This window comes from Populus trichocarpa, chromosome 16, assembly GCF_000002775.5.
Source record: "Populus trichocarpa isolate Nisqually-1 chromosome 16, P.trichocarpa_v4.1, whole genome shotgun sequence".
NCBI classification, from domain to species: Eukaryota; Viridiplantae; Streptophyta; class Magnoliopsida; order Malpighiales; family Salicaceae; genus Populus; species Populus trichocarpa.
Window position 1 is genome coordinate 4,835,329 of NC_037300.2, and position 25,039 is coordinate 4,860,367.

Sequence of the window (25,039 nt, forward strand, 5' to 3'; positions counted from 1 at the left end):
GCTCTACCTTAAAGCCAATGATCATGAACATGGCTGCCAGGATATGAATGGCATGGAAAAAACAGTAACAACAGAAAGATAATAATTGATGAATGTGATCTATTATTATTATTATTATTATCATATGTAATTTAGTTTTTAAATATTAAATTTTTTATATTTAGTTATCACACTCTTATGACACGAATCTCAGGTTTGACGAGTTAACTTGGTTTGGTGGATTAGCTCAGTTGACTCGGATTTTTTCTTTTTCTTAATTAGTTTTTTTTTTCAATTTCATCTTTTAATATTAATTTGATTGAGAATTAAACTTCATGATTTGTTTTGTTTACTTTTCATTAGATTTTCATGATCTCATGATACGAGAATAATGTTTAACGGATTAACCCGAGTAGTTTTTTGTTAACTTGGGTTGTTTTTTGTATCTTTTATTTAATTGATTTTTTTAAATTTTATTATTCAACATTGGATCGGTTAATAATTGAGTTTCGTAATCTATTTTTAACCTAATTGACTTATTTTTTCTCTCTTTTTTTAATTGACTCCCCCCCCAAAATTTTATCAATTAATATTGTGTTTAATTGAGAATTAGGCTTCATGATTTGTTTCAGTTTGTTTTTCATTAGGTTATCATGTCTCATGACTCGGTAATAGTGTTTAATGGTTAACTTTGCTTATTTTTCTATGTCATTTTTTTATTAATATTTTTACAATTTTCATCGTTCAACATTAAGTCCGACAATGACGATTAAGAATCGAGCTTTATAATTTAATTTGACTTTCTCTTTATGATATTATATTAGTCTCAAGACCAAAGTCACAGATTTGACAGGTTAAACCGGGTTAAATTAGGTCATTTTTTTATTTTTTTTAATAAGGTTATCTCAATCTGATGATTCGGGTCATGAGTTTGGTGGATTGACTCAAGTTGTTTTTATGTTATTTTTTTAATTGGTTTCTTTTTTTTAATCTTATCCTTCAATATTGGGCTGGTTAGGGATTGAAATTTGTAATTTGTTTCTTATGACCTGAGTTGCAAGTTTAACACGTTAACTTGAGTCGTTTTTTAGGTCCTTTTTTAATTGATTTTTTTTTCAATTTCATCCTTTAATATTGGGTTGATTGAGAATTAGGCTTAACAATTTATTTTGATTTGCTTTCTATAAAGCTATCATAGTCTCATAACCCGGGTCATGAATTTAACACGTTAAGTCGGGTTGTTCAAGGTCAATCCAATATATTGTTATTTTAATATTAAGAAAAGATATCATCTTGAAATTTTATTTAGTCAAAATTTGTTTTCACAGGTTGTACGAGTTGTTTTTGGACCAATAAAGTCAATCGGGTTACATTGAGTAAATCCTCACACGATTTAATTTTTTTCCGTTAGGAAAAAAATATTAGCAACATTTAAATATATTTTTTTACATTCAAGAAAAATTTGACTTGACTTGCAGCATAGCACAAGTCAATCATCTAGTAAAAACTAATTGGCCTCGGTGATTTACTATTTCAATTACTATATATTCACAAGTTTTTTTCTTTTTAATTCAGTCATTTCACTTTTTTTTTTAGAATTGGCTTTATAGTTTTCAATTAGCTTATTGTCGAGTTCTTATTGTATTAAAGAAACATTGTGATGTTGGGGCAACACTTGAGTTGCAAAAAATATTTTTGACTTTTTGTTTAACAAATGATTGGAAATAAAAGGACTATAGTTCAACTTGAGTCTTTTTTAGTACTCTTTTGTAACAAAGAGGAAAAACATAAGTTAACATGGATATAAAAGGAATAAAGTCTTAAAGGCCGTGTAGTTTGCAAGAATTAAAGGAGATGTAATGATTAGAAACTTAACAAGGAGAAGAATATGCACTGAGAAATCTGGAATTGGGACTTCACTTGATGGTTTATGGATATTTATATACCTATTAACCACACCAACTTATATAAAGAGACAATGATAGAATTGGGAAAATATTGTAATACCTATTTTAGTGATAATCATTTAAGATAACAGTCCCTTATGATTAATGATGCACTATTAAGTGGAAATGGTGATGTTATTGTTAGTGTATATATCATATAGCCAATCGGTTGGTTATATATGACTCTGACTTTGTTCATGTAAAAACATGTTTATTATTCATTAAGACATTTTTTATTTTTAATATTTATTTATGTTTGATTAATTAGTCTACAATAAATGTAAAGTTATTGAGATAAAAATACTTTGTAAAGAAAATTATAAAGTTGTTATAATTATGAGATTTCTATTGTATCAACACAATGTTTCTAAATGTTCATGGTTGATGTTCTATCAAAACTATATATTAATTGAAGTCGTTAAGATTAATATATATTATGTTTATTCATTTATCAAAGGAAACAATTATTCTCATAAGCTGAGATATGAAGAATACCTAGAACAATATGTAAGTAATTGTTAATTGACATGTACAATAAATTAACTCGCATGAGGATTCTATATGAAGAGATTACATGTGTCTATAGAAAGACTCGTGTGACAATTATGTAAGTGATTATTAAACTTAAGATCACTAAGTTATCTTATATAGAAAATGTTATGTTTTGATCTTGACTACACATTGTCATAATCAATAGTAACAAATAGGTTGATATGATGCATAACATTAAATATATGAAAGTATATGAATGATCAAGAGATGAATCATTGCCCTAGGTGAATTAAGGGTAATGTTTCACCTGTTCTCGAATAATAATAATTATAAAATTATTGCGTAAGATGAAATAAGATTTGAAAAGAGTTTAAGATTTTATTTAATTTGATAGAGTATAATATTCCTGATGAAGGGATAATAATTACACTGAGAAACTAGTCACTAAAAGGTTAAGTCAAACCATGTATGACTTTTCTAGTATTAGGGGAATCAACTTGATGTTCAAATATAAATTAATTAATTTGTTGAATTGATAAAAAAAATTATTTAATTTATTTAATCATTTTTTTATTTAAGATTGTGATTTATATTTGGACCACTTTATTAGGAACCTCATGGGGCGCATACATTAAGAACCATTGATAAAAAATTAAACTGGAATGATCAAATTAGTCAAGTGTGACTTAATTGAAAATAAGCTTTATAAATTGAAGACTAAATTGTAATTAATACATGGATTACAATCTAGACCTAGAAAAATCAATTAGGAACTTGATTGAATAATTTTTAAAATTATCTTAAATAATATATGTGATATTTTTTAGGGGAGTAAAGTAATGTTTTATATTTAAAAGGGTTATTATATTTTCGCTATAAATAAACTACTATGCCTCATATTCTTTGATGTAAGCTTTGATGTGATAAGGTAGAGAAGTATGTTATAGAACATACGGTACATAAACATATGAAAACACAAAAACAAAGAGTGAGAACTCAAAGGCGTAGTGACCCTCTCTCCTAGATGGATTTTAGAAGATTTTTCACTAGTAGTTCATGTGAATTACTGTTAAAAATCAAATACATGGATAACTTGTGATTTGCGACAACTTAGCATTGAAAAAGTGGATCAAATCTCAAAAAGAAAAATCTAATCTTAAGGTAATCTTCGCATAAATCCTAAACGGTCCTAAATTGTCTAAAAAAATTCTTGAAACTCCTGAAAAATATTTAAAATTATTGTTTCCGTTGCGTCTAAAAGTTTTGAAAAACCCAACAATTACATAGGTCATCCACTAAACATAGACATACTCTAACATGGTTTTGTGAGCCTAATTATGATAAATAAAAAAAACTGTAAGCATTTAACATTCAATATTAAGCATAAGAGTGGATGAAATAGTTTAGGGTCAAGGTATGTCTATTCAGACGTGTGCCTTCAGGTGTGTCTATCCTTCTACCAAGTTATGTTGTCTTGTTGGGCTATATAGACACCTCAAACTCAATTTGAAGATTATTGTGTTATTGGCTAGTTAGGTCAATTAGGTATTTGAGGAGTTGAATCACCTTTTTGGATTTAATGGAGCAATAAGCTACTTGACATGCCCGGACCCAAAAATATATAATATATATTCAGGTTTGGGGAATTAATATAAATAAATTTGAATCAATCCAATATATTATTATTTTAGTATTGAAAAAAATGATTTTCAATGAAATTAAATAGCTCCCAACAATACATGATTATCTATCTTTATATATAATTATATAGATAGCCTGGGTTTTACCAAAAACACCACTTAAACCTATTTCTAAACATATTTGTAACCCACTTTGTATCAGCCGGGGAAAAAATTGTGCAGTTACAATGTTACCACAAATAGATGGCACCTAGCAGTTATATAACGCTCACTACAGACCCCCTTTTGGACTAAAAAAAGAAGTGGAAATGAGATCTTCGATGTTGGATTATTTATAGTAATTGAAAAAAAAAACCTAAGAAAAACAAGGTTAAAAAGTGAGTGAGAGACTGAGAGAGAGATGAATAAATTATTGCAATAATATTCTTGTACGTACAGTGAGTGTCCAAAAGATTTGCATGAAAGCTAGTGCTTATTGGTTACTGGCGTGTAAATCCATTACACTTGGATGCATTTATTGCCCCCCCTCCCCCCCCCTCCCCCGCCTCTCTCTGTTTGCTTTCTTTTTGTTTGTTGCTTGAGATTTTACAGAAATGGCTCTTAACAAATGGGGTTTCTTTGCTTCTGTCTGAGACCTAAGTTGTTGCTTGCTTCCACTTCTGAGTATGGATACCATCTTCTCTGTCTCTCAAAGTTTGTATTTTTATCAGGATATTCCAGTTTTGACTCTGTTTTTTTTTTTTATCTGTTTTTTTATCTTGGTTTCTTCGCTGTGTATATATGTGGTTTATTTGGTCACTATCTTTGTACTCTAAGATGGGGCTCATTTTATGCCTTGTTTATTTTTTTATTTTTTATGCATAGAAACTCTCTTCTGTTTATGTATTTTCACTTCCTTTTCTTGTATTTTCCCTTTATTTGGTTGGTGTTTAATTGATCTTTATAGTAATATGATGATGATGATGATCTGATTCTAGGATTTGATATTTGGCAATTTCAAGTTTTTCTTAAAAGAAAAGAAAAGAAAAGAAAGTATCTTTTCTGCTTCATTTTTTCTGAGAAGATTTGGTTGACGAAGCTGAGATTTTTATGTTGGGGGATTGTGTTTTACGATGGAAAAGTATTTGGTGATATATAATTTATAGGAGTTCTGTCCTTGTATATTTTTTTGTATTTTTATGGAGTTGAATTCAGCAGAAATCTTGGAGAGAATTTTGATTAAAAATTTCAACTTGCAGGAATTAGTTTGAACTACTGTTGGGATAAAGACGATTAACGCAATCACAAAGGTCATTGCAGAGGGAATTTAATGACAATGAAAATCAAAGAACATGAAGGAATTGTCCATAATCCAAGTGGGCAGTTGTCAACAGTGCCATGGTGGTCTGCATTTGGGTCTCAAACTGTTACTGGTGAATCGTGTGGCCTATTGAAGGCTTTACCTGTAGAACAGTTTGCCATTGGAGGTGAAGCTGCGACTAAGCAGGCCAGGATGAGCACTGACCAAAGGCTAGATAAAGGGAATATTACTCAATTCACTATATTTCCAGGCAAATCTTTCTCCTTTTTTATGGTTTAGAATTTTTCATAGATGTATTTCTGATTGATTTGTTACATTTCTTTTGTCACTAGTTACAAATTTACAGCTTCAAAAGGCATAGAAAAACTGTGTTCTGTGTAACCTTTGGATTACAGCTGTATGCACCAGAAAGTTTTAGATACTATCTTGAATTACAAAATTAAGCAAATTTATAATGATTTTTTTCCAAAATTGATTGATATAAGAGTAACAGTAGAGTTAATAAAGTTGTTTCCCAAATGAGGACATAGAGCTTAGCCAGTAATTAAATGTCAAGTAGGATATAAGGTTAACTTTCAGTTTTCATTCACAGTAATGGGTGTGTGCCAAAATGTTGGAAGCAAGTAGTGGCAAGTTTGTTTGGAATCATCGTACGAGTCAAATTAGATAAAGTAGAGTGATGAGTGATATGGTAGATTGATCCATATTTTTGTAAAGAATGGCAGTTGTTAGTTTCTGTCTAGGCATGGCACATAAGGCATATCTATGTGAAAACAATGAACATTCGTACTAGGATCCAGCCAAAAAAACACCCGAGAAAGATAGATTATGAACAAGCTGGAAAATTTTCTGGTCAAATGTGTCGCAGCCATATAGCTCTGAACGGTGCCCAAAACTTGCAATATTTTTGGAGGATTTTCATAATGAAATGGATAAAATCATAAAAGTAGTTCATGTACAATTTAGGAGGCAGCAATGTCTTTGCTATGCTAGATGCTAGATGAACTTAGGGATAAAAGAATAACCTAAAGAAGATTTCTTTCTCCTATGATAAGGAATAAACTGAGGTAACATGAAAACAAGATAGATGATAAACTAATCAAATGCGTGCCAGGAAATAAATGGACTGTGTCCTGATGCATTTAGTTCTGTTTGCATCGACAAATACATGTATCACCAATGGGAAGAAATCATGATCAATGATGATTGCATCTCAAAGCCATTTTTTGGCATGGAGATGCGGAAAGCAGCACAGAAATGTTAACTTGAAATAGGAAGTGCTCGACTGGTCTAACATGTCTTCATCTTTCATGCCCAAAAGACAAGGTGGTATCACAAGTTAGAGCATAATTTCTCTTATTCTCTGTCTAGTAGTCCTCATTTGATGAAGTAATGGATAAGTTCTTCCTGAAGGATTAGATATTTCTTCCTAGCGTTTATATTTTCCAGAACCTGTTCAAAGACTATCTTCTTCCCATTTGATATCAGATATCTTTAGTGCGTATCTAGAACTTCGGCTGAGTTTTTTTGATCCATTAATAAGAAATAAAGCATCACAGATGGCAGTTCTGGTCCCTAGTTGATGCATCAGCCAATTAGGTTCCAATCTATCTACGAATTTTTTTCTAGGTACTTCCAATATGACTATCTGTTAACCAACCAGGTAATTTCTCATTCAGGTGACTGCAAAACTTCTGGTTATGGACAGAAAAATCTTCAGGCAGCCATTTCATTGCAAACAGCTCTGCCAGAGTATCGTGCTCATTTTGACCTAGGATTTGGTCAGCCTGTGGTGAGAATTTTATTTCCGTTTAGGTTTTATATTGCCAGTATTCAAACCTGATCTATAGTAGCTGATGGCTAATGGTTTGCACGTTGATAAAACTGTAGATTTGCACAAAGTATCCTCTTGTGGATCAATGTTACGGAGTATTCTCAACTTTTGGACCTCAAATTTCGGTTTGTGTTTCTTCTCACGAGTGAAAATATATCTTTTGCAATCATTTACTCATGTGAAGCAAAATACCTGGCATACTAATCTGTAATCTACTGATAGTAATGTGGTCCACCACTCCCATCATACCCCTAAGAAAAATCAGAAAAAAACCTGTGCCATAGATTATAGTGACAATATACCCTTTTCATATTTGAGTTCTCTTTTATTGTTGAAGACAACCAGCAACAATTAGAATTCTTGGAAATCAACTAATTCTATGCTTATTCATAATAATGTAGGGCCGAATTATGCTGCCAATGAGCATGACCGCAGATGATGGACCTATATATGTAAATGCTAAGCAGTATCATGGAATTATGAGGCGTAGGAAGTCCCGTGCAAAAGCTGTGCTGGAGAATAAATCGACCAACAGTCGTAAGGTATGATCTCTTGATTTGGTAGCTCAATCTTGCACTTCCTATAGGACTTGAAACTTGACATCATATGAGACTGACATGGTCAGACAAATAAAATCTTTCAAGTAACCAATGTCCCAATTCTTGCCCCTTGTACGTTAGTTCAAGTTTGCAATTCAAGGCAGGCTTTGGTATCTTCCCTTTGGAAAACATTTGACTCAATCTGACAGGTTTGTCAATGCAATACATTAGTATATCTCTAAATTAGCGACCACATTTAATCCATATATGAGATATTATGTTGGCTTAAAATGAGTGTCTGATTAATTCATTAGCCTGGTTCTTATTATGGTTTTGTATTGGAGATTCAACCATGCTCTCAATCTGCCACTTAAGGCTAGTGGAAAGACTCTTGTCTCTTGAAAGAAATCCCTCTCCACATTCTGGATCAATAATCAAGTATTTTTTTCTGCTGACAGCCCTATATGCACTATTCACGCCATCTCCATGCAATGCGCCGACCAAGGGGATGTGGTGGCCGTTTCTTGAATACAAAAGAGTTGAATGAAGGAAAAGGGACAATGGAGGCAAAGAAAGCTGGTGATTTTCAACCTTCTCAGGCAACTGGTTCTCAGAATTCTGAAGTCTTGGAATCAGGTGGAGCAACTTTGAACTCCTCAATGGAAGCAAATGGTGGTGGATCGATTTTCTCAGGATCAGAAGTGACTAGCATGTACAATAGGGGAGAACTTGACCTCCTTCAGATCAATCGTCTTGGGCCAACTTTCCATAGTTTCTCAGGCATGATGGACAGAGGACATGGCATTGTTATGCCCAGTAAGTGGGTTGCAGCAGCTGACAACTGCTGCAACTTAAAATAGCAAGGGAACAAAAATCGGGTTGGTGCTTGTTTCTTGAACTAGACCAGACCCCACCTTTGCAGGAACCTGCAACCTGATTATGGCTTGAAGTTGGACTTCACCATTTGGTTGTTAGGGCAAGTCGTTCTTGGCTCTAGTGCATTAATGGCATCTTTTCCATTCCATACAACCTTGCTGTCATGGGCTGGTTAGAGGTGCTAAATCCTTAATGCACTGTAAAATTTTTAGCAAATGGACAAGATAATAAACGGGTGTGTTTCCATCAATGAAACAAAGACTCTACCCAAAATTATGTTTAAGAATGATTGATGCTCTTGAAGCTTGATATCTACTCCATGGATTCCTAATTGTAAGAAATAACTAAGTATTTGTGTTATCTTCAGTATTTCTATTATTATAAATTTCATCTCATTTTGTATCTGCAAATTGATGGAACAGTACTATCGAAACAAAAGCATATAATAGCATTTAGTACCTTTTCTTGGCATGGCAATCTTGTCAGATGAAATTGCTACAGTGATACCGATAGGAACGAAAGTGGGCAGCTGAGGAAGAATTCTGGTCCATGCCCAATAACAAGAAGGCCCAAACCCAAAGGACCGAAACCAATAAATGCAAATCAAAAACCTTATCTTTCTTACTACTCCAAAAATATCATCAAAACATATTTCAAACCCTCCATTCCTTGTCAATTTGTCTCACAGAATAAAAATGTCAGCTTTCTCCGTGGCAGCTTCAACTATAACTTCCTCTCCATTACACACAAAGCTCTCAAAACTCTCCTTCACTCACTCACAGCTTCTAATCCCATCCTACTTCTTATCAAAACCCTTCCTTAAACCTCTAAAACCCCTCAAACTCAACAGCCAAAACTCCAATTCCCTCCCTCATTCCCATGGCACTTTTGCTGCCACTTTTGACAATTTTGAAGTTGAAACAGATGAAAACATCGCAGCTCAAGATGACCCACAAAGTGAAACAGACGAATTTGACCAGGAAATTGTAGAAGAAGAAGAAGAAGAAGAAGATGTGGTGGCGATCAAAGCAAGAGAAGAAGGGAAGCTTTATGTGGGCAATTTACCATATTCTATGACCTCTTCGGAATTGGCTGAGGTTTTTGAGGAAGCTGGTCGTGTTTTTGGTGCTGAGGTCTGACTTCTTTTGTCTTCTTATTACGTTCTGAATGTTCTTCTTTTCTTCTTTTTTTCCTTTTTCTCTGTCTATGGAGTATTAGACAAAGGAATAATGCTTATGATTCTTCTTTTTTTTGGGGGGGATTTTAAGGTTATTTGTGATCGAGTTACGGATAGGAGCAGGGGCTTTGGGTTTGTTACAATGGAAAGTGTTGAAGAAGCTAAAGAAGCTATTCGGATGTTCAATGGATCAGTAAGTGACTTCCATTTTTTTGGGTTGAGCTTTGTCTATGATTTCGAGTGCCAAAACCATGCCAAATTTTTAGTTTTGCACTGATATGATCTGTTATGAGGTTGTTTAAGTATATGTTGGGGAGGTGGATGATGCTTATTTCTCTAATCGATCGTGGTTAGAGTTAATTGTGTTTTTTGTCAATGAAATTAGAAGTCCATTTTGTTCACTTACCAGTTGTCTGCATTTCGACTTCTGTTGTCATTGCATTGAGCTGGTGCAAAACCGATCATGTGTTTATTGCCATCTCTGCGAACTGCTAAAAACGAAATGTAGGTTGGCTTCAAATTAATTTTCAGATGGTTAGCAACTTGTTCTGAGATGTGGTCCAATTCTGATAATGATTTTAGCTGTCAACTGCATCTGTGTTCGGTCTTTATCTGAATAGAAAGAATCCAAGCTCTGATTGGTGGTGTTAGAAAATGCTTTGTCAACTAAAGAGTTTCTTTATGGAAGTTTTGTCCTGAACTTGGTACTTAGCATAACTGAGCTCCTATCCTTGTCCCAAACAATGTTTTTTAATTCCTCATGTGTGTGCTTTTCTAGATGCGTGTTATCAAAGGTGAGAATCATGTTTATATTTGACTGCTGCTAATCGAGTACTATATGAGAAGATGAAAAATGGTGACAATGATGTTGGTGATGGTTGACAGCAAGTTGGAGGTCGAACTTTGAGGGTTAACTTTCCAGAAGTACCAAGGGGAGGTGAGAGGGAGGTAATGGAGCCAAGGATACGGAGTGGCTACAAGGGCTTTATAGACAGTGAGCACAAGATATATGCAGGAAACCTTGGATGGCGCCTCACTTCTGAAGGTCTTGGAGATGCATTTGCCAACCAGCCAGGCTTATTAAGTGCCAAAGTCATCTACGAGAGAGACACGGGGAGATCTCGCGGTTTTGGCTTTGTGTCCTTTGACTCTGCAGAGAATGCAGAAGCTGCTTTAGAAGCCATGAACGGAGAGGTAAGACCTGAACTGGCTGCTGTTGCTTTTGCATGCATGAATTATTTTGCTTGTCATTCAGTGTTTTGATCAGCTGATATGTAATTGTAATAGGAGGTTGATGGGCGGCCTTTGCGATTGAATTTGGCTGGAGAAAGATCCTACCCTCCTCCAGCTAAGGAAAACAACACAGAAGACAATCTTGAGAGCAGTGAATTGTTGTCCAGCATTGGAGCCTGAGAGAACCATGGTAATTCTGCGGGTGCTTAAATTTTCTGTTAGATGGAGCACTCTGAGAAGATATAGCCATCAACTTCCAAATCTTTGACTATATGGACCTCTTTTGATCTTGTTTTTCCTCCACAACTGTAGACAAGCCAGTTGGTACAAAATCCGTAGAATTTGATTAGGGCTGCAGTCCTTTGCTGTGCAATTTGAGTATTGTGGCTTGGATAGTAAAAATTTTAAATAGTGCAAATTAACCTATAAGACTAAAAGAACGGGTTACTTATCGAGTTTTACTATTTATATGAAAAATAAAACATCTTAATATATTTTTTAATTATTTTAGAACAAATTCAAGTCTTCATTTAAGCGCGTGACAAACAAACAAAAGGTTATAAGTTTGAGAGCTCTAAGACATGTCTATTTTCTAAATTCTAAATATTCTAAATTGTGATAGATGGCATTTCATCTATTTTTTTTAAAAATAAAAGGTGGGGCCAGGGTTGACCCTTTACTGCCTTTTTTTTCTTTATTTTTTTTATACTCTAAAAAAATATTTATCAAATTTATTTACTCTTTAATTTTGATATAGTATTTAAATATTATTATAAGTTTTAATTTTAATAATTTTTTAATAATCATATATTTTATTTAAAAATGTGAAAATTCAATTGAAATCGGTTATTTATTATTAGAATATTTAAATAGATTTAAAATATAATTTTATTATATTTATGATTTTTTAAGTTTTTAGTCACATAAGATGTGGATATATATTTTTTATTTTAACTTATTTTAATAATCATAAATTTTTTTAAACAAAATTAACACGTTAATAAAAAAAAATTGTAACTATACTTGGATTTAATAATAATATTAAAAATTTCCAATAAAAATAAAAATAGATCCTCTCCGTGTAGAGTAGAGCGGGCATAGAAGCTCGTGTGGCGTCTGCACTCTGCAGTGCTTTATGGTGAAACAAAAAAACAAGCGTCACCACGAGTTTTTGTTAAATTATGTATCTTTTAAATGGTCTGGATCCCTCAGTTGTTTTTGTTTTTTGGATAGCAGCAAATCCCCTTCAAGCATCCACCAAGTCAAAATCTGAACAAATATCGCTGAGGAGTCTGCAATAGAAACAACTCTTTGAGTTTATTTGCTGATCAAATTAAGCCATTTCCACCCTTCGTTAATAAGATATTGTGTTTGATTAGTTTCTTGAGATAAAAGAGATGCAGATAGAGAAGACAAATCAGAAAATAAGAAATGAATGTTTTTATATTTTGTTTGGTTATGGTGGATAAAACATAATAAAATAAAATAAAATCTATTTTATTTTTAATATGTATTGTTATCAAACTTACATGTGTAAAAAAATTGATATATATATATATATTTTTATTTTATTTTATATTGAGTATTGAAATTAATAATATTATAATAACTTTAATTATAGAACCAAGATTGACTTGACGAGTTAATCCTGGATCTAAACTAGTTCGAGTTTAAAAACAAATAGAGAAAAAATTAACTTGATTTGGGTAAGTCAAAAATCTAGGTTAACTCAAGATAAAACACAGGTCAAAAACACGTTGACTTCTTTGAAAAAAAAAAATATTTTTGACCAACCAAGTTAACCCTCCCAACCCATAACTTGAACCTTGCCTCAATCAACTCTTGAGTCAAATTTTAAAACTATAACAACAATCATTTTTATCTATACATTGACTCGAGTCAACCCGTATTAACCCTCCCAACCTTTGATCTGAGTTTTGCTCCGAATAGACCCCAAGTTGAGTTTTAAAACTTTAATAATAATCATTTTTATTCTTAAAATTTTAAAATTAAAAGTTTTTTATAAGAATATTTTAGAAAATAAAAAATAAAATAAATTATCTCTAAAAACATGTCTCATATGCTTCCGGTTTTAAAAATACATAAATTCACTATAAAATTATCTCAAAAAAATTTTCTTTTATATCTCATTCTCTTTAATCACAATAAATAATTTCAAGGGTCGCTATTGGCAACGTGAACCGCGACAGTATCCACCCATCTATAGAATCTCACGTGCGTTGTTGTTTCGGTACAAGTCAATGTGTATTGTCACATGTACAAGTGAATTTGCTGATCAACAGTTAACTGAAAAGTATGCAAGGAGAAATCCTCCCCATCCTAAACCGCTGGGCAGTTCAAAAAAAAAAACCGGAGAAACAAAAAACAGACACCTGGCAGATATGTAACCTTCATAAGATGATGCCAATGCTGTCGCTACAACAAGATATCATGAGATGGAAGCACTAATGGGAATTTTTCTTTTTATGGCTCAAGTAAAACCACTAGAAGTTCATTGAGAATCAAGATGACCTGAAAGAAGAGCATCTGCAGCAGAATCCAAATCTTGGGGAAAGAAAACCCTGCAAAACAACATATGTTTTACATAGAAAAATCTTTAAATCTAAAATAACTGTAGAAAGTAATTCGCCAGGCCCTGAATTTCCATTAACCTGGCTGCATTCACTATGTTCAAATCTTAATATTCCCAGAGAAAAGAATTATCGATTAACCATGATAGGAAAATAGCAAAAGATCATCCCATGATTAGTTCCATCGCTTAGTGAGTACTTTATTTGATGCCTAAATCAACAGCAGCGAATCCAGGAACTTCAGAAGGTGCTTACCTGCAGGTGTTGTGGTAAATGGTCCTGCTCATTTGTTCTATTTCAGTGATGCCTTTGCATCCAGCCACAACCTCAAGAACTTGCCTGGAAAATACACCCGTTTTGTTTCAAGAAACAGATGAAAAATAGTGAATCCAACTAAAAAACCACGAAGAAACTTTACTACCACAATTTCTTAATTGCTGTCCAGGATGAAACTTAGGTTGACTAGTATAAAAGCCACAATAAACAATCCCAACCTAAAGAAGCATGCATTTTTCATTTTTTTAAGGGCTACAGGTTTGAAGAAGAATGAGTACCAGATTCCAGGATTTTATCAAAATGCATCTGTGTGCACCATGGAAATACTTGTGCCAGCTGAGATTTCTGACCCAGAAGGATAATCTTTATATTGTCAGAGAATTCAGCTTATATATATCATCAGCCTTAAAGTAATTATAACTGATTTGATGTCAAGACTGCAATAATATTTGAAAACAGTTTCCATAACTAAATTGCAAGCCTCCCATTCTAAACACTCCGTCTATCCAACATATATAAACTCCTTTATATAAATGTTAAGAAAAGGCTTCTCATCTTTAGAAACAAAAACAAAAACATGAAATAATAATGTCGGATATGCCATTGAACAGCATGTTTCACTTACCGAACTAAACAAGGCTCATTACGACCTTTGACAATGCAATCCTGCTCATGCTTCTCTTTCTTCTTAGAAGGCCAAGTAGATTTTACAAACTTAATCCCAGCATGACTATTCTTGATTTCACAATATGGAGAATCCGTTTCAATCATCATTTTCTCAACAGGGATACCGCTCACAACATCAAGATTCTCAGGAGTTTTCAGAGAGCAACCATTTACACCTGTTGGTAGAACGCTAGTAAAGAACTATTCATGTAGTCATTGATAACTTGAAAACCAAACACCAAGAAATTCTAGCTAGTTAGTGACTAGGAAATAAGTAATAAATTCTCTTAAGCATTTAGTGCAGAACAGAAAAACTTAACTTTTAGATATTGTTTTTGAGACAACCTAGACAATGAATGCCTAAATTCCATCATGAGCATCTTTTTAATTTGGATAATTATAATATTAAATTGTATCTAAAGATTAAGAGTGGATGCCTAAGGAAAAAGGGCAGAAAAATATTGCACCCCAGTTTTTGTCATATTTGTTCTCTGATGACCACTGAATCTATATAATCGATGTATGGTAAACCCAAACCAGCAAGTCATAACTCTACATCTTACATAAACAAACCCATCAGAATCTTTGCAGCAAAAAAGGAGCATCCATCACATCTCTATCAGGTAAGTCAAGCAAGCTCCATTATTCCACATCTCTGACCAATTTGTTTGAAGAGAAAGCCAAACAATCTCCACAAGATACACTGCATCCCCTTTTCTAAGTCACCAAACACCATCTATCTACTCAGACTACCTAATATTTTACTTGTGCTATTTATGCCTCCTTATCTTCTTAGCATGTGTGTTACTGCCAAAAATGATCAGTTTCAAAGAACATGGAAAAGTAATCGTATTCCAGTCTTTAAAACCCTTCGGAATTCCAGTAACATTTTGGCCTCTGCAAGCAATGTCAAAATTTCAAACCAGGAATTTCTAGGGCCTTAACTGCATCCTCTGTAACTGCAATACCAATCCTGGTGAGGACACCAAACTCACACCACATATTACACGAGTAATGAACGGAGACGATAAAAGATGGCCTAGCCTGTCACTTTTTGGTTTGGGAGATTGAGCCCATCTAGGCCTATTCATTGTTTTGTTTTATTTATTTGAGTTATTTATGTTAATGGTTTCAATTAATGAGTCAAGCCCGGCAGTTGGATGTTTTAGGGTTATGCTACATCTTATGATACAAATAACTTTTCTAAATTCTCTCTTTTTCCTAGCTTTTCTTTCCTTACTTTTAATTCTAGGCTTCTTTATTTCTTTCTCTACTTTTATTTCTTTTATTTCTTGTCCCGCATCAACTTAAGTATCAGAGTCAAGTTCTTTTAATTGTTTTCACAATTAAACGATCTATGAGCTTGTTTAAATTCCTGACATTCAATCTGGTCAGTAAATTCTATATTTTGTGGGAAGCTTTCATCAATAGTATAAAACAAAAGTAGCAATCCATAAAATTTATTTCTTTTAGCCTTTCATTTACAATAGCAGATCTGAATATATATATATATATTGTTCATCTTCAACACAAGCCCATTCATCCCTAAACCCACACCTACCAGCCATCACCCGCAGAGCACACTTCTGACACCACAGTCGCTGCAGAGTCAACCACATCACAAACTCGATCTGATCATCTTCTCCAAATCAGAGCTACACTTGACAGGGTTAAGTTTCTCCAACCATGGGAGAGATGGTGGAGACATCAGACCCACACCGCAGATTACACGAGTACATAGACGAAAATGACGAAGAATGGTCTAGCCTGTTACTCTTTGGTTGGGAGATTGAGCCCCATCTAGGCCTGTCATTATTTGTTTTGTTTTATTTTGATTTGTTTTGATTTGGGTTATTTATGTTAGACAATTTTAATTGAAAGGCCAAGCTCAATAGTTGGATGTTTTAGTATTATACTATTTATATGTTTCTTTTTCATCTCATGAGACAGTTTTTTATGAATTGAATATATATCACATATTATTCCTCCTCTAAATTATCTTCTCTTTGTAGCTTTTCTTTCTTTCCCTGCTTTTTTTTTTATTGTCCCACATCAAATCCACCTAAAACCATTACAATCTTTTCTTTCTTCCCCTAATAAGCAGCACTTTATACAAAATTTGCATTTACAAAGATAAATGCATCTACCACGAATTTAGCTTCTTAAGAAGATGGCTTATAAATTTATCTTGCGAAATAATTCCTCATGTCACTATGTCGAAGACTCAAGCACCAAAAAGAAAAATCTAATGAAAAGCAGGGTAACAGAAACTAGCAGATGCAAAAAGTGTATGCTCACCTATATACATATTATTAAATGAAAGAAGTTTTCCGCAATCTTCTGCACTACCAGTAAATGAATGAGTGACCCCACCACTGAATCTGTAAATTACAATTTACTATGGAAATCAGTTCACTCCACATACATCAACCTGGACATATGCCATCAAAGGAAACCAGTTATAAATAAGTGAAATTTATTTATGTCCGAACCACATTTTAAACTATGCCTTTCATTTTTCACTCAACATCAACACATTTGGAGCATGAAATGGTTTTCCCTAAAAAGCATATTCAAGTTGAACCATTAACATGCAAATGATTGGGTGGTCATTTTTTAGAACAATGGTTGATATTTATGGATATAATTGATGCAGAACCACATAATAGAGTTTTTCGGACTGCTTATTTTAGAAAGAAATATAGGGTTTAATTTTAATATTTAGTTTCCTCATGTTTCCTACTTTTATGAGGACCTTTTATTTTATTAAGGTGCCTATAAATAAACACCATAGACAGATACAGCTTAACATTTTCAGTCTGTATGGCAACTAAGAAACTCTAGAGAATAAAAGAGAAACTAAACTGGTGATAAAAGGGAGGAGGAAAAGAAGGGAAATCAAATTTCTTTTGTTTGGATTTAGAGAAGTGAGAGAAATGAAGTTTTCAATATATTGATGGAAAAGAAAGGAAAACAGTTTTTTAGAGGTTACAATGAGCAAAATTCCGTCAATTTTTTCATTTCCTTCGCTATCCTCCCAATTTAGGCGAAAACTTTTAGTAAGTCAAAGGTCAGATTTTCCCCTCTTTTCCCTTCTCTTCCCTTCTTTTCTATTGATAATTTTAGCATCCAAACAAAGGAAAGTGGCTTAAGTTCCTTTACATTATTCTCCTTTCAACTCCTTTCACTCAAAACATATGCACTGTTTATTGATTGAAATAAAAAACCTAAAATTTTCTTCATGATTGAGTGTTTCTCTCTTGTTTTAGTTATCTCTTGATTTGGTGATGTTGTTGTGGTTCTACAACAATAATTTATGCAAAAGGCTACCGGGCAGCCTGAAAGAAAGGTGATAAAACAAAATTTGAGTGATGCAAGATTTTAGCCACCATTATCTGGTTCCTTCATCTACAAATAGAGCAAACTAACCTTTCTTTGTTACGTTCTACAATTTCACAGAAATCTGCCGCAGCCGCACGCATATGTAGAAACATTGGTAGCTTTGTGGCATGTGCTAATTCAAACTGCTTCTCAAAGTACCTGCTTGTTGATATGGAATTATGGATAAATAAAGTGCCCACATGTAATAGGAGTAGATGAGAATGACGCGCAACTAAATAACGAGGAGAAAAGAAATCCACAAGGAACATTTTTGTCAGCAATGACTTACTTCTTTTGAATATCTGGTGGGCAAAAATGAAGCCTGTCATAATCCAGTCCACACTCACCAATAGCCACCACCTTACATTCAACATCCAAGAACAAAGTGCATCATAAAGAACACTACCGATGAAAGTAGAATAGTATTACAGACAAGTTTTGAAATGTGGAAAATCAATGACAAAATTAAGACTAGAGATCAAAGTAGCAGAAAGTTTTCAAATTAATAGTATCATTAGAATCACTCTCGAAGAACAAGAGGCTACATAATGACACAGGATAACTCTTCTATGTATAGAATTTTCCATCATATTTAAGTCAAGAATAAATAAGTTTTGATGACTTGCTATTAATATCAACAATGGAAGGCCACATGCACAATTAACATGCAAATTTGTTTTTTTTTTTTTAAATAGGCATCATTATTCGGAGAATAATAAAATTCAGTGGATATGTGTTGGGATTATAGCATTTTGCATCACTCTCTTCTTAGAAAGAATTAAGTTAAAAATTAAAAATAAAATAAAAAAATCAGGCATCATTATTCGGAGAATAACAAAATTCATTGGATAGGTGTTGGGATTGTAGGATTCTGCATCACTCTCTTCTTAGAAGGAATTAAGTTAAACGTTAATTTAATATCTTTTGTGATCTAATTATATTAATATTTCACACATTCTCAAAATTTGTGATGCCTTATCATTGTCCTGTGAGGAAGACCAATAAAAGCATACCTTTCCTTTTTGCATTCCCTCTTTGGCCAATGACAAGAGAGCCTGAAAATGCTTTTCTGGATCCCCACTCTCTTCAAACTCCTGAATAGATTAAAAGAAAAGGAAAAAAAAAAAGAGCACCGTCAGGAACTGGAACATCTCCAAGACTCCAACAAAATCACAGTTTATAGATAAATTTAGAGCACATGAAATCACTACAAGTAACCAAACTTCAAGAATAGTAATCAACCTTACACCTTGTTGGGTGGACTCCAACCGTACAAAAAAGCCTTCCTGTGATAAACAACAAACTTTCAGATAAACAAAAACCAGAAACCCTTCTAATAAATAAGCAAAAGAAACATGTATTGATAAGAAGATAACAATTGCAAGACCATCAGTCTCGGAAATGGCAAGAGCTTCCTTCGATTCCTCAAGGGACCCACCAGTCACCTATGAACACAAACCCAGATCAATTAACATCATCTTAAAGCAAACTATTTCATTATCTACTAAAGGTTTCTGGTAAAATTTTCCCGTTTTGTTTTTTAACCATTTTTTAACATTTGATAATCTAAAACAAGTCAAAACGCACAAACGGCAATTTGATAATTAAAAACCAATAATACCAAAACTACTTCATTTAAGTTCTTAAAATTATCAAAAACGCATAAATAGAACTTCATTAGACCAATTAAGTTATTAAAATGATTAAAAGACCAAAGATGGTAAGGGTAACGAAAAAGAGAGTGCCGGAGGCATACAATGATTCGATCTACACCAGCGTTCCAAGCCCTGCTCAACACATTGGCTATATCAGCTACATGGTACTGCTTCCCATTGTAGATTCCTTTGAACATTCCATCTGCACGGCATTTTACACACGCACTGTTCAGTTTAAGAAGAAGAGAATAAGAGAGAGTGGAGTTAAAAAATATGTTAACAATGTGTTTGATGAAATGTCTGACTGACCTGTGAAGTTCACAGCTATATCTGCTTTTAGAGAAAACAACAAAAGAACACAGGGAAAAAAAAGGGAATGAATTGAGTAAAATTAGGTTTTTCGAGATTAGAGATAAAAGAAAAGAAAAGAGAGGGAATTATAGTTAGTATCACTCGCCTATCATTCGTATGGTTGCCATTGCTATTCAGAGACGGAACTTCCTGTTTGGTGGTGTCTCTGAAGGAGCACTTATTACTTCCCCTTCGTAAGCGACGTCGTTCACTGGCTGTCAAAATGGACCACTATTATACCAACAGGCTCTGTAGTTTAGGGCCCATGGCCCTGTTTAGCAAAGTTCTGATCTGTTCATCCAAATGTTTCGAGACTGGTTTTCCTGGCCCAATTTCTAAAAAGGTTGTTCGCATTCCAGAGAAATTATGGATAACAAGAGAAAGAACCTGGTCCGTTGGATCATAATCTTTTTTATTTTATTTTATTAACGGGTGTCTGAATCTTGTGCGCACCTCAACTAATCTCACGGGTCTTGAAGTTAACAATCATGAAAGCCTTCAGTGACCCTGGGGCTTGTAAGATTTGAACTGGTGATCTTTAAAAAACAAATTTAGAACTTGATCAGTTGAGCTACACCTTTCAAAGTTATTCAGATGATAATTTTAATATCACATCAAATGACGGGTCATTAATAGACAACTTGGATCCATGTTAAAATAAGAAAGTAACATTGATTACTGTACAATTAATTAGATTTAGAAATAGATCTAACATATACATATTTCAATCCGAAATAAATATTATACGAAACAATTTCCAAAGCCAACCCTTCAAGGCCTGTGGTCAAAAGAAAATGAAAATTTCCACTATCGTAAAAGACAATTTTTATGCCTATTGCTCGTTATGATGTGTATTTCTACCAGTAGTTTCAATTATTAATTGTTGCTTTCTTTGTTAAATTATTTAACTGTAGTAGTATTGTGATCAAGTGGTGTTGTTGAAAATTGGTATAATGGGCCTAAAGCATATAGTGATTTGTGGTTTGTCGATGAGTTCATCGGTAATAATTTTATAAATAGATTTATTGACGGACAAAGCGTGTAAAAATAAAAAACTTTACCCACTTCATTTTGTTAGCACATCTATCATTGAATATAACATATCACCGACATAAAAATAATATGTCATTCTATCGGTGATTTTTTTTTATCCGGTGGTGAATTTGACATGTAACCATCAAACAGACCGTTTGTTATTCTGTCGGTGAGTAAATAGTGGCAATTGTATTTGTAGTAATTCCTTTTCAATTTTCTGGAATATACCGACATACTATGTTCGTCGGTAATTCCGTCAGTAATAATGTAAAAATATATATATTTTAAAAAATCTATTAAATAGAAACATAAAATAATTCAAAAAATAAATTAATATAAAATTCAAATAGTTATTACAAATTTAAACATTTATGAGTTCAAATACAATTAATCTAGAATAAAAGCACTGGAGGAGGCGGGTCTTCACCTGGACCGTGGAGCAAATAAGAGGGAGTACATGTACTACCCATCTGTGATCTCATCTCCATTACCAATCGGCAGAGTTTGATTGTCTCAGCACTAAGTCGTTCATAATCAGTAGCAAGATGGGCCATCTGATCTTTAACTCGTTGGTCTAAAATCGCCTAAAACTCTTGAGTTTGAGTGCTCGGAACCGATTGCGAGCATCGAACTATTGAAACAGTATGGACGATCAGTAAGAACTCGGTCGTGGTGTTAGAGAGATCGTACACCCGATTTCTATTGGGTTCGCTAAATGATCCTACCTCCAACCACAATCTAGATCGAGATTTAGAGTGTGTTTGGTATTGCGGTAGCTGTTGTGGTTGTGGTTTGAAAAAAGTTGTTTTATAAAAAGTACTTTTAGTTGAGGTTGGTTTGAAAAAATAGGTGTTTGGTAAAAACTGTGGTTGAAATTGAGGTTGAAGAAAAAGTAGTTTAATGTGTTTGGTTAAAAGAATGCTTTTCAAATTATATATATTGATGGTTTTTAATTTAAATATTGTAGATTTAATTACTGTTATTACATTATGAAATAAATAATATTGATATCAAATATTTTTTATTATTCCATTAAACTATGTGCAATTTCATCACGTACGAAATATATCCAACAAGGACTATATTTTCCATGGTTTCTTAAGTGCGCAACAACAAAAACTGAATTTTTTGTTACGTCATCAAACGATCTCCTTCTAATTTTTTGAATAAAACACAATTACAAATAAAAATAAAAACTGAATTTTTTTAACTGGGTCGGACCCGGCAAGAACATAATTGGGCTTGCGATCAAATTCTGTAAATGTTATGTCATCAATTGATCTCCCTTTTAATTTATGTAGTGTTACTAAATAATATAAAACACTAGTTTTTCGAGTAAAATATATTTTTTTAAAAAAATAATTTTTTTTAAAATAAGTAGATATTCACCTGGCACTGTTCACGTGAACAGTGCCAAGGTGACTTATATTTAGCTGGACACCCAGGTGAATATAATTCACCTGGACACTGTTCACTTATATTTAGCTGGACACTGCAGACGTGAGAAGTAGCTCCCAGCTGCTTCTCACGAAACGGTGTTTCACCAAAAAATGTCCATGGGTCCCACATGAAAAGCAGGTGAGTTTTTATGTTACCAAACGTAATGTTTACGCGGTGAGCTTTAAAAGCAGAAGCTACCGCGTAAACAAACACCCTCTTAGATGGGTCGAAGGATCATCACTGTATCTCTCCTTCAACCTGATGTTATGTGTATCATAAAAAAAAAAAGTTAACAAATTCAAAAATATAATAACTTAAGAAAAAAATGATTGAAAACAACATACCATAAAGTGTTGAACTCAGCTATCCACGAGTTGTTATACCTTTTTTTGGTGGTCATTAATCTACACATGCATTTCCACAAAAAGCTCCATCAAGCTTAGTTCGTTTTCAAGAACCGTAGACTGCAAGAGAAAATCGTTGCTAGTTAAATATATTTATAAAAAAACAACAAATTAAAAAAAATCTTATCATCCACTTCACATGTGAAATGAACAGAATGGAACCGTTAGTGTGCGTGGTAACAGAACCGTGAACACTCTGTTTCTGGTTCTTTGCACTGGAGTATGATCGTCACACGGAACAATTGGACATCACATGCTGAATATATTCTGCCCACACGGCCTTTGAGACATATGGAAGTCTAAAATCCTTCCAAACCGATCTTTTTCCAACCTAGAAGCTCTCTTTCTTTCGTATATTTTTTGGTTTGTTTTTGCGCACTGTACCAAAAATCACACAACCTATATGTTGCAAATGAATTATCTGTTAGTAAATGAATAATAAAATTGAATAAAAGGATTAAATTTTTTTTATCTTCATTTCAATCTTACCTAGTTGCAATGTGATTCTCCCAAACCTTTATTGCAATAGCATTGTCAGCTCTATCTCATTCAAAATTTTCCTTATAGTTAAGATTTATACAAGAAAAATTTCATTAATAAGTTAATAAACTAACCGAATTAATATAATAAAAAAATATTTAAGTTAATATTAACCTTAAACCTTCTGAATTATGCATCAATCATATGTTTCCATTCAGGATATTTAAAAACCTGACACCATGAAACAATGAAATTTTCATCGATGATTTCATCGTTAATGTTATGATTCTGACAACCTTCATGTTTGTAAACCTGAAATTGCATTTATTAATTAAAATTAATTTTTCAAAAATTATTAGCATGTCAATGTAAAGGGAAAACAAACCTACATTGAAAGGTCGTTCTTCAACTAAGCCTAGTACATCCAGTTAAATGGATCCTATATGAAGGGTCCCCCCTTTGACATGGTGGCATCGCATTTGATGAGCCCGCATCGTGAGTGGATGCCTGTGTCTTAGGTACCTGTTCTTGGTCAGCACCTAACAACTCTAAGTCGTCAAAAGAGCTGCTAGAAAAACTAGCAGCTATCATGTCCGCACAACGTGTTATTGACTTTTTCTAGGCATCTACACAAATTAAAGGAATAAGGTATTGTAAACCATTCCTTCTTAAAAAACAATTGGCACCGCCTCCTCTATACGAGAAATTACTCAATTTCTAAACTGCAAATACACAACAATTTAAATTAGATTGCTACAAATTAGTTGATTTTATTTCTATCTATGTCAATCGAATAATTTCAATTATGTTAATTAACCAAATTTTCAATTAATTTTGCTACGACCATTTACGAAATGATCATATGAGGTTAATATAAACACATGAAAGGATATGTAGTATCAATATTTCACATTAAAAACTATTAACCAAAATTTCAATTAATTTTGCTACGACCATTTACGAAATGATCATATGAGGTTAATATAAACATATGAAAGGATATGTAGTATCAATATTTCACATTAAAAACTATTCAATTATCTTAGCTATTTTAAAATTTATTTATTTATGATGACTACTATTTTTTTAATTTTTAAATATTTTTTATTTTTCATGAAATTAAAAATTGTTTGTTAACACCAACAAATCAATTAGTTAACCATATTAATAAGAGAAAATTAAAATTTTTTCAACAATCTATATAAAATCATAAAATAACATAAACCAACAATCTATATACAATCATTAAAGAGCATAAAATTTTAAAAAAAAATTAAAAATTTCCAATAACATTTATACAATTATTAATAATAGAAAAAACTAAAAAAATTAAAAAAATCACCATTTACATTTATGCAATTATTTATATTAGAAAGATTTAAGAAAAAAAATTGCCATCAACATTTATACAATTATTTATAACAGAAAAATTACAAAAAAAAATTCCATTACCAGTTATACAATTATTAATAATAGAAAAATAAAAAAAAAACTCTCATTAACATTTATACAATTATTAATAATAGAAAATATAAAAAATATAAAAAAGAAAAGGAAAAAGAAGAATCTTACCTTAAAGTTTTCCCGAGCTTGAAAAGAGAACAAAAAAATCTGAACAAATCATTAAATAAATAGAGAAGAAAAAGAAAGGAGAAGACATACCTGAGCATGAAGAAGAAGAGAAGAGAAAATAATGGGCTGGGGATAAAAAGAGAGAGAGAAAAGAAAGGAAGATGAAGATCTA

The 25,039-nt window shown here is 32.8% G+C and overlaps 3 protein-coding genes across 4 annotated transcripts; 2 read left to right on the forward strand and 1 right to left on the reverse strand.

Annotated features, from left to right (window-relative positions):
* Positions 1-4,416: 4,416 nt before the first annotated feature.
* Positions 4,417-9,016, forward strand: LOC7469937 (nuclear transcription factor Y subunit A-10). Of its 2 annotated transcripts, none has more exons than XM_002322738.4 (6): positions 4,417-4,720; positions 5,296-5,607; positions 7,037-7,149; positions 7,248-7,316; positions 7,593-7,733; positions 8,189-9,016. In XM_002322738.4, exons 2-6 carry the CDS (start codon positions 5,367-5,369, stop codon positions 8,588-8,590), a joined length of 966 nt encoding a protein of 321 aa, XP_002322774.2. In that variant the 5' UTR covers positions 4,417-4,720; positions 5,296-5,366; the 3' UTR covers positions 8,591-9,016. The 2 variants fall into 2 exon arrangements, with proteins under 2 accessions (XP_002322774.2, XP_002322775.2); XM_002322739.4 differs by having other exon boundaries at positions 4,418-4,750.
* A 171-nt stretch (positions 9,017-9,187) lies between these two features.
* Positions 9,188-11,389, forward strand: LOC7488081 (33 kDa ribonucleoprotein, chloroplastic). Its single transcript, XM_002322740.4, has 4 exons — positions 9,188-9,739; positions 9,875-9,976; positions 10,669-10,977; positions 11,071-11,389. The coding sequence occupies exons 1-4, from the start codon at positions 9,203-9,205 to the stop codon at positions 11,194-11,196; spliced, it is 1,074 nt and encodes a 357-aa protein (XP_002322776.2). The 5' UTR covers positions 9,188-9,202; the 3' UTR covers positions 11,197-11,389.
* Positions 11,390-13,186: 1,797 nt separating this feature from the next.
* Positions 13,187-20,183, reverse strand: LOC7488082 (uncharacterized). The gene is made up of 12 exons (XM_002323339.4): positions 20,043-20,183; positions 19,895-19,915; positions 19,687-19,787; positions 19,318-19,375; positions 19,173-19,216; positions 18,944-19,024; positions 18,220-18,290; positions 17,979-18,089; positions 16,848-16,930; positions 14,509-14,725; positions 13,863-13,946; positions 13,187-13,598 (listed from the first exon to the last, which is right to left on the reverse strand). The coding sequence occupies exons 1-12, from the start codon at positions 20,062-20,064 to the stop codon at positions 13,529-13,531; spliced, it is 963 nt and encodes a 320-aa protein (XP_002323375.2). The 5' UTR covers positions 20,065-20,183; the 3' UTR covers positions 13,187-13,528.
* Positions 20,184-25,039: the final 4,856 nt, after the last annotated feature.